A 16,108-nucleotide genomic window follows, 5' to 3' on the forward strand; every position below is an offset into this window, starting at 1 on the left:
TAGAGCTCTTAAGGATAGCGGAGTCAGGGGGTATGGGGAGAAGGCAGGAACAGGGTACTGATTGAGAATGGTCAGCCATGATCACATTGAATGGCGGTGCTGGCTTGAAGGGCCGAATGGCCTACTCCTGCATCCATTGTCTATAAAGAGTTCTCATAGTTTAGCCCGTGTGTCAGCATTTGATTTTAATGGTCAAAATGAATGCTGATAGAATATGTGAATGACATGTCATGAAAAGGTACAAGTGACAACCTTGCATACCTGGGGACAGCATGCGACAATGCCCGCAATAAGCTACGGTACCGGGCGACAAGCGCCGAGATCCACTACGATTCTTTTAAGACTCCCCACGATCATGCCAGCGACACCCTGGCGAACTGTGGGGACAACCTAGTCGCCATCTGTCGCCTTACAATCGCCTAAGTGCGACAGGCCCTCTGAGTCGCCGGTTTGCGTCAGCTTGGCGTCGCCTATGTGGTAGGTTGTCTTACCTTGTCGCGGACATTGTTGTATGGTTATTTTGTTCGGCGATCTGCTACGACTTTGACACTCACCGGCAGTCGCCAAAATGATCGCCTAAGTGGGAGAGGCCCTTTACTTCTTGCTCACGTGTAGGAGATACAAAGACAAAGTTGATTTTGTTCTTTTTTTACGTAATCCATTGAGTATGGGCATGATCAGCCATAATCATATTGAATGGCGGTGCTGGCTCGAAGGGCCGAATGGTTCACTCCTGCACATATTTTTCTATGTTTCTATCCCTTACTGATGGAGGTACCCGACCCGAAACGTCACCCAATCCTCTCCAGAAATGCTGCCTGTCCCGCTGAGTTACTCCAGCATTTTGTGTCCATCTTCCCTTAATTCAAAGATAGACACAAAATGCCGGAGTAACTCAGCGGGACAGGCAGCATCTCTGGAGAGAAGGAATGGGTGACGTTAAAGGGAACCCATTCCTTTACTCCGGAGATGCTGCCTGACCCACTGAGTTACTCCAGCATGCTGTGTCTCTTCGGTGTAAACCAGCATCAGCAGTCCCTTCCAACACATCCCTCAATTCATTGTTCGAAATTCTTTAACACGAAACCTCTTGCCAGAATAACAGTGTTATTTCAGTCTGAAATGTGTCCCGACCCGAAACGTCCCCAACCATTCCCTCGATCGACACAAAATGTTGGAGTAACTCAGCAGGTCAGGCAGCATCTCTGGAGAGAAAGAATGGGTGACGTTTCTGGTCGAGACCCTTCTTCAGACACCAGTCTGAGTTACTCCAGCATTTTGTGTCTCATCTTCGGTTTAAACCAGCATCTGCAGTTTTTTTTCCATAACTATCCATTCCCTCCACCGATGCTGCCTGACCCGCTGAGATCCTCCAGCACATTGTGTCTTGACCAAGATTCCAGCACCTGCAGTTTCTTGTGTCTGCTATCACATTCCAATTAAGTAGTTATTGATGGTGTAGGAAAATAACTGCAGATTCTGGTACAAATCGAAGGTATTTATTCACAAAATGCTGGAGTAACTCAGCAGGTCAGGCAGCATCTCTGGAGAGAAGGAATAACACAGTGTTATTTCAGTCTGAAGAAGGGTCTCGACCCATTCCCTCTCTCCTAGATGCTGCCCGGTCTGAAGTAGTTATGATAAATCATATGCTTGCAATGTTTTGCAAAGTCGGCGAGGTAATCCGACCATTGGGAAAATAAAAGCGTCACCTCCGATTGACTCTGCGGTTTAAAGAGTTTTCAGCTCTTGTCTATCACCATTTTGCTTCCTCTGTTTCACAATCTGATTTCTCTGGTTGGCTGGCTTTATCGTCAATCAAATAAACATGCTGGGTCTTTCCTAAAACGAAAAAAAAAGCCACTTCCGCATTAAAGCGTGAAAGGATTGATTCCCTCTCACCCCGGTTCTAAGTAAGGGAAGGTGCAAAGTGCAGATGTTTGGGTGAATGGTGGTTGCAGAGGGAGCTGAAGGATGGAGGGATGTGTTGATGGGGCTGGAGTGGGGGTGGGGAAGTGCAGCGAGCATGGCAAGAAGCTGGTGTACTTCTGCAAGGGGGAGAAACTGCGAGTTTGCAGCAAATGTGCGATTGTGGGATCGCACCAAGGACACAGCGTGGTCCCAGTAGAAGAGGCGCTGAGTGAGCTGAAGGTAAGTCTGAATGAAGCAGGGGGTCTGGACGCGAAACGTCACCCATTCCTTCTCTCCAGACCAGCATTTTGTGTCTACTGAAGATAAGTCCTTGTGCACAGTGTGCCTGATGTGTTGATATCACGTTTCAATCACACCTTGGTAAGTACTTCACGCACAAAAAAAAAATGAATTGGCGGTAAAAGTGCGAATGAGGTGACAACAGCAAAGAGTTCTGACCTGATTTTCTCACACAGTCTGACACAACGTGGAAACAGGCCCTTCGGCCCAACAATACAATACAATACAATACAATATATCTTTATTGTCATTGTACAGGGGTACAACGAGATTGGGAATGCGCCTCCCATACTATGCAATAAATTAATTAGCTAGTCAGTATTAATTTAAACAACCCAATGAAACAAATTGGAACAGTTTAAAAACAGAATAAAGTGCAAGTAGCCGGTTCACTGTGCGATGTGACCATCCGGCTCAGCAGGACCGGTTCATAGCAGCTATGGCCTTGGGACCAAAATGTCCATCTACACGAGTCCCTCCTAACCTTGTTTGGCCCATATCCCTCTAAATATTTCCTATCCATGAACGTGTTCAAAAGTCTTTTAAATGTTGTTACAGTACTTGCCTCAACTACCTCTGGCAGCTTTTTCCATATATACCCAACCATATTCCTGAGTGAGAAAGTTGCCCCTCAATTTCCTATTTTTGACGGCACTGGGTAGGTACTCCCTGGAGTTTAGAAGGATGAGGGGGGACCTCATTGAAATTCACTGAATAGTGACAGGCTTGGTTAGAGTGGATGTGGAGAGGATGTTTCCACTAGTGGGAGAGTCTAGGACTAAGGCTCATAGCTTCAGAATTAAAAGACGTTCCTTTAGGAAGAAGATGTGGAGAGATTTATTTAGTCAGAGGGTGGTGAATCTGTGGAATTCTTTGCCACAGAAGCCTGTGGAGGCTGTCAATGGATATGTTTAAGGCAGAGATAGATAGATTCTTGATTAATATGGGCATCAGGGTTTATGGGGAGAAGGCAGGAGATGGTGTTAGGAGGGAAAGATAGATCAGCCATGATTGAACTGGAGGTCACAGTTTTCAGCCTCCTGTACTTTCTTCCTGATGGCAGGAATGAAATAGTGTGCAAGAGTGGTGTGAGTCCTTTATAATTCTCAGGGTTGTGGTGCACTAGTTCCACGGACAAAGTCCAATGTCAACAACGAGGCAGAGGTGAATTAAGCAGTACTATAGCTTATGGAAGGACTGTTCAGAAGCCTAATAACAGAGGGGAAGAACCTGTTCCAGAGTCTGGTGGTTCGCGCTTTCAATCTTCCGTACCCTTTTCCTGTATGGAGCAGGGAGAGGGAGGAATGACTGGAGTGGGATAAGCCTTTGTTAATGATGGCTGGTTTTCCATGGCAGTGTGACGTGTAGATGGAGCCAATGGTGAAAAGTGTGGTCTGTATGATGGACTGGGGCGGGCGGTGTTGGGCGGAGCTGTTCCCAAACCAAGTTATGATGTAAACAAACAGTATACAATACAATATAATACAATATATCTTTATTGTCATTGTACAGGTGTACAACGAGATTGGGAATGCGCTTCCCATACGATGCAATAATTTAATTAGCTAGTCAGTATTAATTTAAACAACAACAACCCAACGAAACAAATTGTAACAGTTTTAAGACAGAATAAAGTGCAAGTAGATCTGTGCCGGATCACTGTGCGATGTGACCATCCGGCTCAACACGACCGGTTCAGAGCAGCTATGGCCCTGGGGATGAAGCTGTTCCTGAGTATGTTTTATATGGTGAATATGTAGAAGTTTGTAAGAGTCAATGGATAAATGGAGGCATTAGTCTCCTTCCTGGCTGTCACATCATGTGGTTGTTTCACAACAGATGGTTGATAATATTAGTGCCAAGGAACGTGAAGCTCTCAAATATTTCCACTTCAATACCATTGATCTTGATTGGAGCATGTAAATTCTCTACCTCATTCCTGAATTACGACTCTTCATTGTTCTTGATAGCCCCACCACAGTGGTGTCATCTGCAAACTTGTAGTTGGAGCTGGAGCCAAATATGACTGTACATTGATGAGTGTATAGGGGGTATAGTAAGGGACTGAGAACGCAGCCTTGTGAAGCATTGCTGTTGAGAATTATTGAAGAGGAGTTGATGTCACCTTTCTTCACTGATTGTGGTCTGTGGGTCATAAAATCTCCCTGCACTCTCTGCATAATCCATATGCCTTTCCAAATGACTCTAAATACCACTATTATAATTCCCTCTACAACTACCCTGGCAGCTTGTTTAAGGCACCAGTCACCCTCTGTATAAAAACATTGTCCCATACATCTCCTTTAAACGATTCCCCCTCTCACCTTAAAACTATACTCTCTAGTCCTTGACATTTGTACTTGGGGGGGGGGGGGGGATGTTCAGAGTGTCTACCCCTATCTATCCCTTTCATATACGTCAATCAGATCTCATCACAACTTCTGTTGTTCCAGAGCAAACGATCCAAGTTTGTCCTACCCCATCCTTGCAGCTAATACCCTTTTATCCAGGTAGCATTTTGGTAAACCTCTTCTGCACCTGGTCCAAAGCCTTCACATCGGTCCTGTAATGGGGTGACCAGAACTGCACGCAATATTCCGAATGTGGCCTAACCATAGTCCCATAGAGCTGCATTGTAACTTCCTGACTCTTCTATTCATAGAAAATAGGTAGAAACAGAAAATACGTGCAGGAGTAGGCCATTCGGCCCTTCGAACCCGCACCGCCACTCAATATGATCATGGCTGATCATCGAACTCAGTAACCTGTACCTGCCTTCTCTCCATACCCCCTGATCCCTTTAGCCATAAGGGCCACATCTAACTCCCTCTTAAATATAGCCAATGAACTGGCCTCAACTACCTTCTGCGGCAGAGAATTCCACAGACTCACCACTCTCTGTGTGAAGAAATGTTTTCTCATCTCGGTCCTAAAAGACTTCCCCCTTATCCTTAAGCTGTGACCCCTGGTTCTGGACTTCCCCAACATCGGGAACAATCTTCCCGCATCTAGCCTGTCCAACCCCTTAAGAATTTTATATGTTTCAATAAGATCCCCCCTCAGTCTTCTAAATTCCAGCGAGTACAAGCCGAGTCTATTCAGTCTTTCTTCATATGAAAGTCCTGCCATCCCAGGGATCAATCTGGTGAACCTTCTCTGTACTCCCTCTAAGGCTAGAGATGCCCCAACCAATGAAAGCAAGCGTACCATGCGCCTTCTTTGCCATCAATTGTCTACCTTCTCCTCACATTTGACTTCCCCAAAGTGCACACCTCCCACTGGCTTTTAAGGATGGTATCCTTGCAAAAGTTCTCATGTAGTTCTCACAGAGAACTTAAGGCGAAAAGTTAAATTATCATCTCTGCCATCTGGAAAGGCAGCTCAGGGATGCCAGAAATGTGACTATCTTCAACTCAGCAGCAAATTTAGTTCATATTTGCTTAAAAGAAGGCCGAAACAATATTTAGATGTGGGCTTGCAATTGGAAAATTGCAGCAAACCAGTGGATGCCCATCAACAACGAGGGAAAGATTAACGCCCTGTCCACAACGTCATCATCGAGATGTAGAAACATGGAATTACGAATGCTGGTTTACAAAAGAAGACACAGTGCTGGTGTAACTCAGTGGGTCGGGCAACATCTCAGGAGAACATTTCTCAGGAGAAACTAAACTAAACAAAACATGGATAAGTGACGATGAATTACAGGAGCATTCCTTCAGGCTTCCTAGGATGCTCCCATGATAATGTTGAGCAATCAAGAACAGTATATTGATCCAGCGAGGGTGAAAGGCTATATCTTGTAATCAGTATATGTTAATATGTATTTAGATATTAGAAAGTATTATTTAGAAAGTATTCAAAAGCTCCATCGTGACTTCCTGACTCTTATAATCAAAGCTCCAAACAATGAAGATGAACATACCATATGCCTTCTTTATCGCTCTATCTACTTGCATCGCCACTCTCAGGGAGCTATGGACCTCAAGATCATTCTGTACATTAACTCTGTTAAGCATCTTGCCATCAACCGTATACCTTCCTCTAACATTCTACTTTCTGAAGCACGGCATCTCACACTTGTTCGGATTAAACCTCATCTGCCATTTCTCCACCCATTTCTGTAGTTGATCTATATCCCGCTGCATACTTTGATGGCTGTGCTCACAGTCCGCAACTCCAGCAATCCTGGTGTCTCTGCAAACTTGCTAACTAACCCATCTACCATGTCCAATTTGCTTGGTGGTGCAGCGGTAGAGTTGCTGTTTGATCCTGACTACGGGTGCTTGTCTGTATGGAGTTTTTACGTTCTTTCCGTGACCTGCGTGGGTTTTCCCCGGGAGCTCCAGTTTCCACGCACACTCCAAGGACGTGCAGGTTTGTAGGTTAATTGGCTTGGTAAAATTGTAAATTGTCCCTGGTGTGTGTAGGATAGTGTTAATGTGCAGGGATCGCTGGTCGGCACGGACTCGGTGAGCCGAGAGGCCTGTTTCCACACTGTATCTGTAAACTAAACTGAACTTCACAAGCAACAGAGATCGAGGCACAGATCCCGCCGAACTCTACCTGTCACAGCCTTGAGTAAGTGGCAGTTCATCTCCGCAGTTGGAACCTTGCCTTTTGATGGGAAGAGGTCAGATGGTCCTGAGATTAGTTGAAGTCAAGGCCTTTTGAGTTCCTTGGTACTTTGTCACATGCTGGTGACTCAACATGGTCCAGCAGTCAAACTGGCCCTGGTTTTCATGTACTGTCTCTGACACCTTCAAGGTATTTGATAGTGCCGCTCGCTCACCCTTCCCAACAAAAAAATCAATTTAATTATTTTTTGGTTAATAATCAGGACTTGCTATCTGCACGCTCAAAGGACTTGGAATCCAAGAGTTTGGAGCAGAGTTTAAGACTGGAGGAGATTGACCGAAATGTTACAACAGCCAAGGTAAGGAGTTTTGTGGGAATAGTCTCTTTCACACCTGAGTACATAATCTAACCTTCACATTGACCCCAGCGAATGAGTGGTAACATGAATGTTTTATTGTAGGAAATACAGTACAGTTGAATTTCTAATTTTTTTGATAATAGTCACACCGAACAATTATTAAGAACTAGAATTTAGCTGAACTGGCTCCACTTTCCCATTATTGACAATAGACAATAGGTGCAGGAGTAGGCCATTCGGCCCTTCGAGGCAGCTCTGCCATTCAATGTGATCATGGCTGATTATTCTCAATCAGTACCCCGTTCCTGCCTTCACCCCATACGCTATCCTTAAGAGCTCTAACTAGCTCTCTCTTGAATGCATTCAGAGAAATTGCGTCCACTGCCTTCTGAGGCAGAGAATTCCACAGATTCACAACTCTGACTGAAAAAGTTTTTCCTTATCTCCGTTCTAAATGGCCTATCCCTTATTCTTAAACTGTGGTCCCTGTTTCTGGACTCCCCCAACATTGCGAACATGTTTCCTGCCTCTAACGTGTCCAACCCCTTAATAATCTTATACGTCTCGATAAGACAATAGACAATAGACAATAGGTGCAGGAGTAGGCCATTCAGCCCTTCGAGCCAGCACCGCCATTCAATGCGATCATGGCTGATCACTCTCAATCAGTACCCCGTTCCTGCCTTCTCCCCATACCCCCTCACTCCGCTATCCTTAAGAGCTCTATCCAGCTCTCTCTTGAAAGCATCCAACGAACTGGCCTCCACTGCCTTCTGAGGCAGAGAATTCCACACCTTCACCACTCTCTGACTGAAAAAGTTCTTCCTCATCTCCGTTCTAAATGGCCTACTCCTGCACCTATTGTCTATTGTCTATTGTCTTATCGAATAAGATCCCCTCTCATCCTTTTTAGCTGAACTGGCTCCACTTTCCCATTTTTGAGGAGCACTTAATTATTGAGTGTGTTCTTCCTCTTGCCCGAGCTCAGATCATCAGAAACTAGGGATGGTAGCTCTGCTCACTGGCCCTTGCAGACCAGCACCGTGGCAGATGTGGACAGTGAGAGATCAGGTCGATTGGCTCCCAACTGCTCGGATTGTGCTTAACCTGGTAATTTATCGATTCTTTCACCAGGAGGAGATTGAGATGCTCCGGCATCAGGTGGGAGATGATTTTGCTGCTTTGCGGAGTTTCCTGGAGGCGGAGGAGAAGGCTTTGATGGAGGAGATGGCCACTGAGGCTCAGGGGACCTTGGAAGAGCTGGACAGATTGAAGTCGGAATGCTTGCAGAGGATGGAAAGCCTGAAGAGGCTGGCAGAGCCCTTGAACTCAACACTGCAGACTGACAACCTGAGAGAAATTCTGAAGGTGTGCAATGTCCTGGGCCTGACAACAGATACCAGTTACCAGTTTCCTCTGCTCCCTTAATGCAATCATGAACAAAAAAAGAAGCACAATGCTTTAAGATCCTTTCTGCTGCTGTTGTTTTCTTTAGTGTCAGGCAATGCTTAGTTTTGTTTAGAGGTGCAGCGTGGAAACAGACCCTTCGGCCAAATGAGTCCGTGCCAACCAGCGATCCCCACACACTAACACTGTCCTACTACACACATTAGGGGCAGTTTACAATTTCACCATTCCAATTAACTTACAAACCAGTACATCTTTGGAATGCGGGAGGAAACCCGAACATCCGTGGAAAACCCATGCAGGACACAGGGAGAACGTACAAACATCGTACAGACAGCGCCCGTAATCAGGATCAAACCCGCATCTAGTGCCGTAAGGCAGCAACTCTACCGCTGCGCTACCGTGACTTCTTCTGCAAGGGCTTTTTCTCGGGATTGGGGGAAGTGCGGAGAAAGAGGCAAAGGATGAACAGCACCTCTGACGCTAAAATTGGCTTGATTTATCAGAGAGAACGTCTGCACAGACTTATTAAAGGCGAATTGGATTTAACTAACAAGAGCATTAGTGGGGGCTTGTGGAGGAAATGTGCTTGCGGGCGGCACGGTGGCACAGCGTTAGAGTTGCTGCCTTACAGCGGTTGCAGCGTTGGAGACCCGGGTTGGATCCCGACTGTGGGCGCTGTCTGTATGGAGTTTGTACATTCTCCCCGTGACCTGCATGAGTTTTCTCCGAGATCTTCGGTTTCCTCCCACACTCTAATGATGTACAAGTTTGCAGGCTAATTGGCTTGGTATAAGTGTAAATCAGCCTTAGTGTGTAGGATAATATTAGTGTGCGGGGATCGCTGGTCAGTGCGGAATCAGTGGGCCGAAGGACCTGTTTCCGCGCTGTATCTCTAAACTAAAACTAAATCCATTTAATAGAACACAAATTAAGTTCCATAAGGTGTTTGATAATGTACAACACCCACAATAAGATTATAGACTATGGAATGAAAGTGTCTGTGGCAGCGGGGAGAGAACATTGGCTATGTATCAGTATGATGAAGGTGTTTTTTAACTAGAGGCCTGTGGAGTCCCCAAGCGTAGATATAAATAGCACAGCTCTCGGAATCTGTAATAATTACTTGGAGGTAGGTTCAGAGGGCACGATTATCAATTTTATTAAGCCCATATCTCGGGTGTTGGGTGTTTAGTGTTACCTAACATTTGCTGAATATAATGCAACATTTATTCCAGTTCCTTCATTTAGTTTCGTTAAGTGTATTATTGTCACGTGTACCGAGGAACAGTGAAAAGCTTTTGTTTGCACGCTAACCAGTCAAAGAAAAGACTATATATGAACAATATCAAGCTGTCCACAGTGTTCAGATTAATGATAAAGGGTGGATACAACATTTAGTGCATGGATACAGCATTGAAGTCTGATAAAGTCAGATGAAAGATAGTTCAAAGGTCTCCAATGCGGTAGATGGGAGGTCAGGATCACACTTCAGATGAAGAGAGACCATTCAGTCGCCTGAGAACAGCCGGAAAGAAACTGTCCCTGAGTTTGGAGGTGTGCGTTTTCAAACTTCTGTACCCCCTGCCTGATAGGAGAGGGGAGTGACCGGGATGAGATTGGTCCTGGATAAATGCTGGTGGTCCTGGTGAGGCAATGTGAAGTGTTAATAACTTGACATATTGCCGAACAAAGAGTGTTGTGGAAGGACTGCGGCCACATGGAGTTCTGTGATTCAAGGTGAAAACAGTCCCTGCCTCTGATCAGTTAGTGATTTCTTTAGAGATTTTAGAGATACAGTGCGGAAACACTGAGTACAGGTCGACCAACGATCACCCCGTACACTAGCACTATCCTACATACTAGGGACAATTTAGAGAAACCAATTAACGTACAAACCTGTACGTCTTTGGGGTGCGAGAGGAAACCGGAACACCTGGAGAAAACCCACGCAGTCACAGGCAGAAGGTACAAACTCCGTACGGACAGCACCTGTAGTCACTGGCGCTGTAAGGCAGCAACTCTACCGTTGCGCCACGGTGGCGCCCAGAGATTTAGATAAACCAATTAACGTACAAACCTGTACGTCTTTTATGGGGTCGGCCGTTTAGAACAGAGATGAGGAAAAACTTTTTCAGTCAGAGAGTTGTGAATCTGTGGAATTCTCTGCCTCAGAAGGCAGTGGAGACCAATTCTCTGAATGCATTCAAGAGAGAGCTAGATAGAGCTCTTAAGGATAGCAGAGTCAGGGGGTATGGGGAGAAGGCAGGAACGGGGTACTGATTGAGAATGATCAGCCATGATCACACTGAATGGCGGTGCTGGCTCGAGGGGCCGAATGGCCTACTCCGGCCTAGCTGGAATTATCCTCAAGCATTTTTTAAACAATAGGAACGTCAATGAGAAATTATTTTCATCAATTCGAAGCTAAATCTAGGTGCAGTTCTGATCCGTTGATACGTTTCAAGAGGCACTCACTATAGTACACAATCTAATGTGTAGGAAGGAACTGTAGATGAACTGTAGATTAAACTGAAGATAGACACAAAAAGCTGGAGTAACTCAGCGGGGCAGGCAGCATCTCTGGAGAGAAGGAATGGGTGACGTTTTGGGTCGAGACTTCTTCAGACAGTATACACAATGCTATGTTTCTTCAATGTTTTTCCATTAGTCAAGCAGTGTCAAGCTGTGCTTTAGAGAGCTCCTCCTCCCAGTGTCCGTGGGAATGCCTTGACTGAAAAGGACTTGTCCTTTCAGCAAACCTTTTAATATTTCATTCCAACTTTTCAAATAATTGTCTTTATTTCCCCTGTTTCAGGTGCTGAACATTGATGGTGCTCACTCTGATGGGTGAGAATGAAATATATCCTCTGCATATAGTTGTCCTCTCAGTCACTTTCTCAGATTCTGTATATTTTGTAGCTCTGTCTGATACGCTTTTTCCCTTGTATATTTTTTCTTTCTATTTGTCTATATCAGTCTCCTGAGTTTTTCCTCTTTATCTCCCTCCCTCCCCTCCAACCCCTCCCCTCCAACCCCTCCAACCCCTCCTCTCCCCCTGCTCCCCCCTACCCCTCTCCTCCTCCTCCCCTCTCTCACTATCTTCCTCAAATTTATTTATTACTATACCGCACTTTGATCCTGTTCGCTTGAATATGACAGGCTGATTATCTCTTTACAGATCCAACTGTTGTGAAACTATGAATGACCCCATTGTCCGTTTTAAGGGTGAGAAATATCATGGCCCACTGCAGTACAAAGTTTGGAAGAAGATGTTTCAAGTAATTCAGACAGGTGACTGAATTCAGGCAAAGGAAAGCGCAAGAGGATAATGTTTTTTAAATTTCAAATTTGCACTCCCAACCCTCCATACCCAAGATTGGATAACATAAAGCCACAGGGGGAATCATGCACATAAGTTATAGGAGCAGAAATAAGGCATTTGGCTCCTCAAATCTACACCACCATTCAATTATGGCTGAATTATCTTACCCTCTCAACCCTTCTCCACGTTACCTTTTGCACCGTTTCTAATCAAGAACCTATCAGTCTACGCTTTAAAATCCCAAAGACTTGGCCTCCACATCCGTCTGTGGCAATGAATTCCACACATTCACTGCCATCTGGATTTAAAAAAATCATCCTCTTCTTCTTTCTAAAGATACATACTTTTATTCTGAGGCTGTACCCTCAGGTCCTAGACTCCCACCAGTGGAAACATTCTCTCCATATGCACTCTATCCACTCCTTTTATTATTCAGTAAGTTTCATTGAGATCCCCCCTCAATATTCTAAATTTCAGCGAGCTCAGGCCCAGATCCATCAAACGTTGATCCCACTCAGAGAGTTGTAAATCTGTGGAATTCTCTGCCTCAGGAGGCAGTGGAGGCCAATTCTCTGAATGCTGTCAAGAGAGAGCTAGATTAGAGGTCTTAATGATAGCGGAGTCAGGGGGTATGGGGAGAGGGCAGGAACGAGGTACTGATTGTGGATGATCAGCCATGATCACATTGAATGGCGGTGCCGGCTTAAAGGGCCGAATGGCCTACTCCTGCACCTATTGTCTATTGTCTATTACCCATCATTCCCAGGATCATTCTTGTAAACTTCTGGATCTTCTCCAACACCAGCACAGCCCGACTCAGATATGGGACCCAAAACAACTCACATGCCGTCTTTGACCTATGAAGCCTCAACATAAAATACCTGCTTTTGTAATCTCGTCCTCTCGAAATGAGTAATAACATTGCATTTGCCTTCCTCTCTACCGATTCAACTTACAAATTAATCATTTGGGAATTCTCCACAAGCACTCCCAAGTCCCTTTGCACCCCTTGATTTCTGAATCCTTTCTCCATTTAGAAAATAGTCTATGCCTTTTTTTCTTATTACCAAAATGCATGACTACACACTTTGCTGCATTCCATCTGCCACTTCTTTGCCCATTCTCCCAACCTGTTCAAGTCATTCTTGGGTATGAGGAGAAGGCAGGAACGGGGTACTGATTGATAGTGATCAGCCATGATCGCATTGAATGGCGGTGCTGGCTCGAAGGGCTGAATGGCCTACTCCTGCTCCTACTCCTGCACCTATTGTCTATTGTCTATTGTCTATCTATTGTCTATTCTGCAGATTCCCTGCCTCCTCTACAATACCTGCCCCTCCACCGATCTTTGTATAATTTGCAACCGTCGGCTCAAAGCCACATTCACCTCATTCTCCCCTTAGAATCTTTCTTCCTCTTTGGGATGAAAAGATCGTGAAAAGATTCATTGTAACATCCATAATTTCAATTTCAAATAGGTGAAATACATTCCTTTGAGGATGGCCTTTTTCAAAATCCCTATGTTTACTTTATGGTGACAAGGAACTGCAGATGCTGGAATCTTGAGCAAAGCACAATGTGCTGGAGTTACTCAGTGGGTTAAACGGCACCAGTGGAGGGAATGGATTGGCGACATAGTGTCACTGATCGAGGTCTATGTTGTGTTTTTTTTTCTTTAGTGGCTGAACCTTTCACCTTCGATCCTTTGACTGCTCATCCTTATCTTGAAGTCTCGAGAAACCAGCGGTCAGTGACTCCACACGGTGAAGCTTTGCCAGTTGCTTATGCAGATGGCCGATTCGACAACTGTCTGTGTGTCCTCGGCAATGAGCCGCTCTCTAGGGGAAAGCACTACTGGGAAGTGAGCGTCGGAAACAGTGCCAAGTGGGATCTCGGCGTTGCTTACAGCTCTATACCTCGTCACCGGGATCTCATCTACAAGCCCAGCAGTGGTATCTGGTGCTTGACATTGCGAGAGGGCTGCTTCTATGAAGTCTGTGATGAGCTTGACATTCAGCTGGATATCCAGCACAAGCCTGGCCGAATTGGTATCTACGTGGACTACGAGGGCGGTGTGGTGGTGTTTTTGGATGCTGAGACCATGCAAATGCTTCATGTTTTCCGAGCATCTTTCACAGAACAGCTTCTGCCTCTGTATAGCCCGTGCACAGTGCAGGAGGAGTCCTCTAACGAACAGCGACTCACCATTTTCAAATTAATTTTGTAATGTCACTTGTTGGTATGTATTGACTACATTTATAACTGGGAAGAGAATAAAGCTCAGTTTCAATTTTGTTCATTCTTGCTCATTTGTTAGTTCATTTTCCTCTTTATTAATTCTGCAGTCATCACTATATGACCAAGAATGTATCATTTTTACCTCGTGGACTTTACTAGTTGCCTTGCAATTACTGCCTTGCAGTGCCAGAGACCCAGGTTCTATCGTGACCATGGTGATGTCTGTACGGAGTTTGTACATTCGTCCCTTGACCACGTGGGTTTTCTCCCACATTCCAAAGATGTACAGGTTTGCAGGTTAATAGGTTTCGGTAAAGATTATAAATTGTCCCGAGTGCGTGGGTCGTGTTAATGTACGGTGATCGCTGACTCAGTGGGGAAAAAGGGCTTGTTTCCACACTGTATCTCTAAACTAGACAATAGACAATAGACAATAGGTGCAGGAGTAGGCCATTCAGCCCTTCGAGCCAGCACCGCCATTCAATGCGATCATGGCTGATCACTCTCAATCAGTACCCCGTTCCTGCCTTCTCCCCATACCCCCTCACTCCGCTATCCTTAAGAGCTCTATCCAGCTCTCTCTTGAAAGCATCCAACGAACTGGCCTCCACTGCCTTCTGAGGCAGAGAATTCCACACCTTCACCACTCTCTGACTGAAAAAGTTCTTCCTCATCTCCGTTCTAAATGGCCTACCCCTTATTCTTAAACTGTGGCCCCTTGTTCTGGACTCCCCCAACATTGGGAACATGTTTCCTGCCTCTAATGTGTCCAATCCCCTAATTATCTTATATGTTTCAATAAGATCCCCCCTCATCCTTCTAAATTCCAGTGTATACAAGCCTAATTGCTCCAGCCTTTCAACATACGACAGTCCCGCCATTCCGGGAATTAACCTAGTGAACCTACGCTACATGCCCTCAATAGCAAGAATATCCTTCCTCAAATTTGGAGACCAAAACTGCACACAGTACTCCAGGTGCGGTCTCACCAGGGCCCGGTACAACTGTAGAAGGACCTCTTTGCTCCTATACTTCATCCAAAAAAAGCATTTCCCTGAGTGAACCCAATGATAATTGCAGCCAGCTATTCAGTAAAAGAGTGAGTACTTCAGCCAGTTTCAATCCTGTCCTTGGGTACTTTTTACAGATATACATCCAAGATGGCGTGGGAATGTGAGACAGCATGCAGACAGTTGTCACGTTCCCATGCCATCTTGCAATGTACATCTGTAAAAAGTCTGTTCTTAGCCTAAGGATATAAGCAATTTATTCCTTTCTCATTTTAAGGTCTGGTGTACCTTAGTACAATCTACATTGACAACTGCATCGAGGCTGCCTCCTGCACCAATGCGGACCTCATCGATTTCATCAACACCACTGACTTTCACCTTGAGGGCTCCAGCCGCAGGGCCTGTGGACTTACCATCCCCGAGCTGGCCGACTTCGGAGGCTGTGGTGGCGCTGTGATCGCGGCAGCGACGCTACCTTCTGAGGCTTCGGCCGCGGGCTCTGTTGACCGCAACATCAGGAGCTCGCAGGTCCCTGCCTGGCGACAGGATTTCGGGAGCTCCAGCCATAGCAGCTTCGACCGCCCCGATTGCTAGGCTCGATCGGCCCGTTGCAGGACCTTCATCACCCTGTGTGGCTCGGCCGTGGGATTTTTCATCGCTCGGCGGGGGCTTCAAGAAATCGGGAGCCTCGATTGCCTCGACGCAGCAGTTTGACTGCCTGGCCACGGGAGAAGAACAAAGGAGGAGATAAGACTTTTTTTTTGCCTTCCATCACAGTGAGGAGGTGCCTGGAGGAGTCACCGTGATGGATGTTTATGTTAAACTTATGTAATTGTGTGTTTTGTGCTCTTTACTGTCATGACTGTATGGCAATGACATTTCGTCCAAATTTATTGTGAATGACAATAAATGATTCAATTCAAATCAATTCCTTTAATTTATTTGGCCTATTTCAGATAGCTCTCTCCCATTTCTTGGTCT

General features: G+C 45.5%; 1 protein-coding gene across 2 annotated transcripts; it reads left to right on the forward strand.

Moving 5' to 3' along the window:
- Window positions 1-1,878: 1,878 nt before the first annotated feature.
- Window positions 1,879-15,867, forward strand: LOC144598980 (zinc-binding protein A33-like). 2 transcript variants are annotated; one of them, XM_078409677.1, is made up of 6 exons: window positions 1,879-2,151; window positions 7,052-7,147; window positions 8,282-8,515; window positions 11,373-11,404; window positions 11,736-11,848; window positions 15,405-15,867. In XM_078409677.1, exons 1-6 carry the CDS (start codon window positions 1,975-1,977, stop codon window positions 15,719-15,721), a joined length of 969 nt encoding a protein of 322 aa, XP_078265803.1. In that variant the 5' UTR covers window positions 1,879-1,974; the 3' UTR covers window positions 15,722-15,867. The 2 variants fall into 2 exon arrangements, with proteins under 2 accessions (XP_078265803.1, XP_078265797.1); XM_078409671.1 differs by lacking the exon at window positions 15,405-15,867 and adding an exon at window positions 13,559-14,173.
- The last annotated feature ends 241 nt before the right edge of the window (window positions 15,868-16,108 follow it).

Source organism: Rhinoraja longicauda, chromosome 1 (assembly GCF_053455715.1).
Source record: "Rhinoraja longicauda isolate Sanriku21f chromosome 1, sRhiLon1.1, whole genome shotgun sequence".
Classification (NCBI taxonomy): domain Eukaryota; kingdom Metazoa; phylum Chordata; class Chondrichthyes; order Rajiformes; family Arhynchobatidae; genus Rhinoraja; species Rhinoraja longicauda.

Coding starts and splice junctions, on each gene's coding strand:
- LOC144598980 (XM_078409671.1), top strand. CDS start 1,975: ATGGAGGGATGTGTTGATGGGGCTGGAGTGGGGGTGGGGAAGTGCAGC. Junction 2,152..7,051: donor AGGCGCTGAGTGAGCTGAAG/GTAAGTCTGAAT, acceptor GTTAATAATCAG/GACTTGCTATCTGCACGCTC. Junction 11,405..11,735: donor GATGGTGCTCACTCTGATGG/GTGAGAATGAAA, acceptor ATCTCTTTACAG/ATCCAACTGTTGTGAAACTA.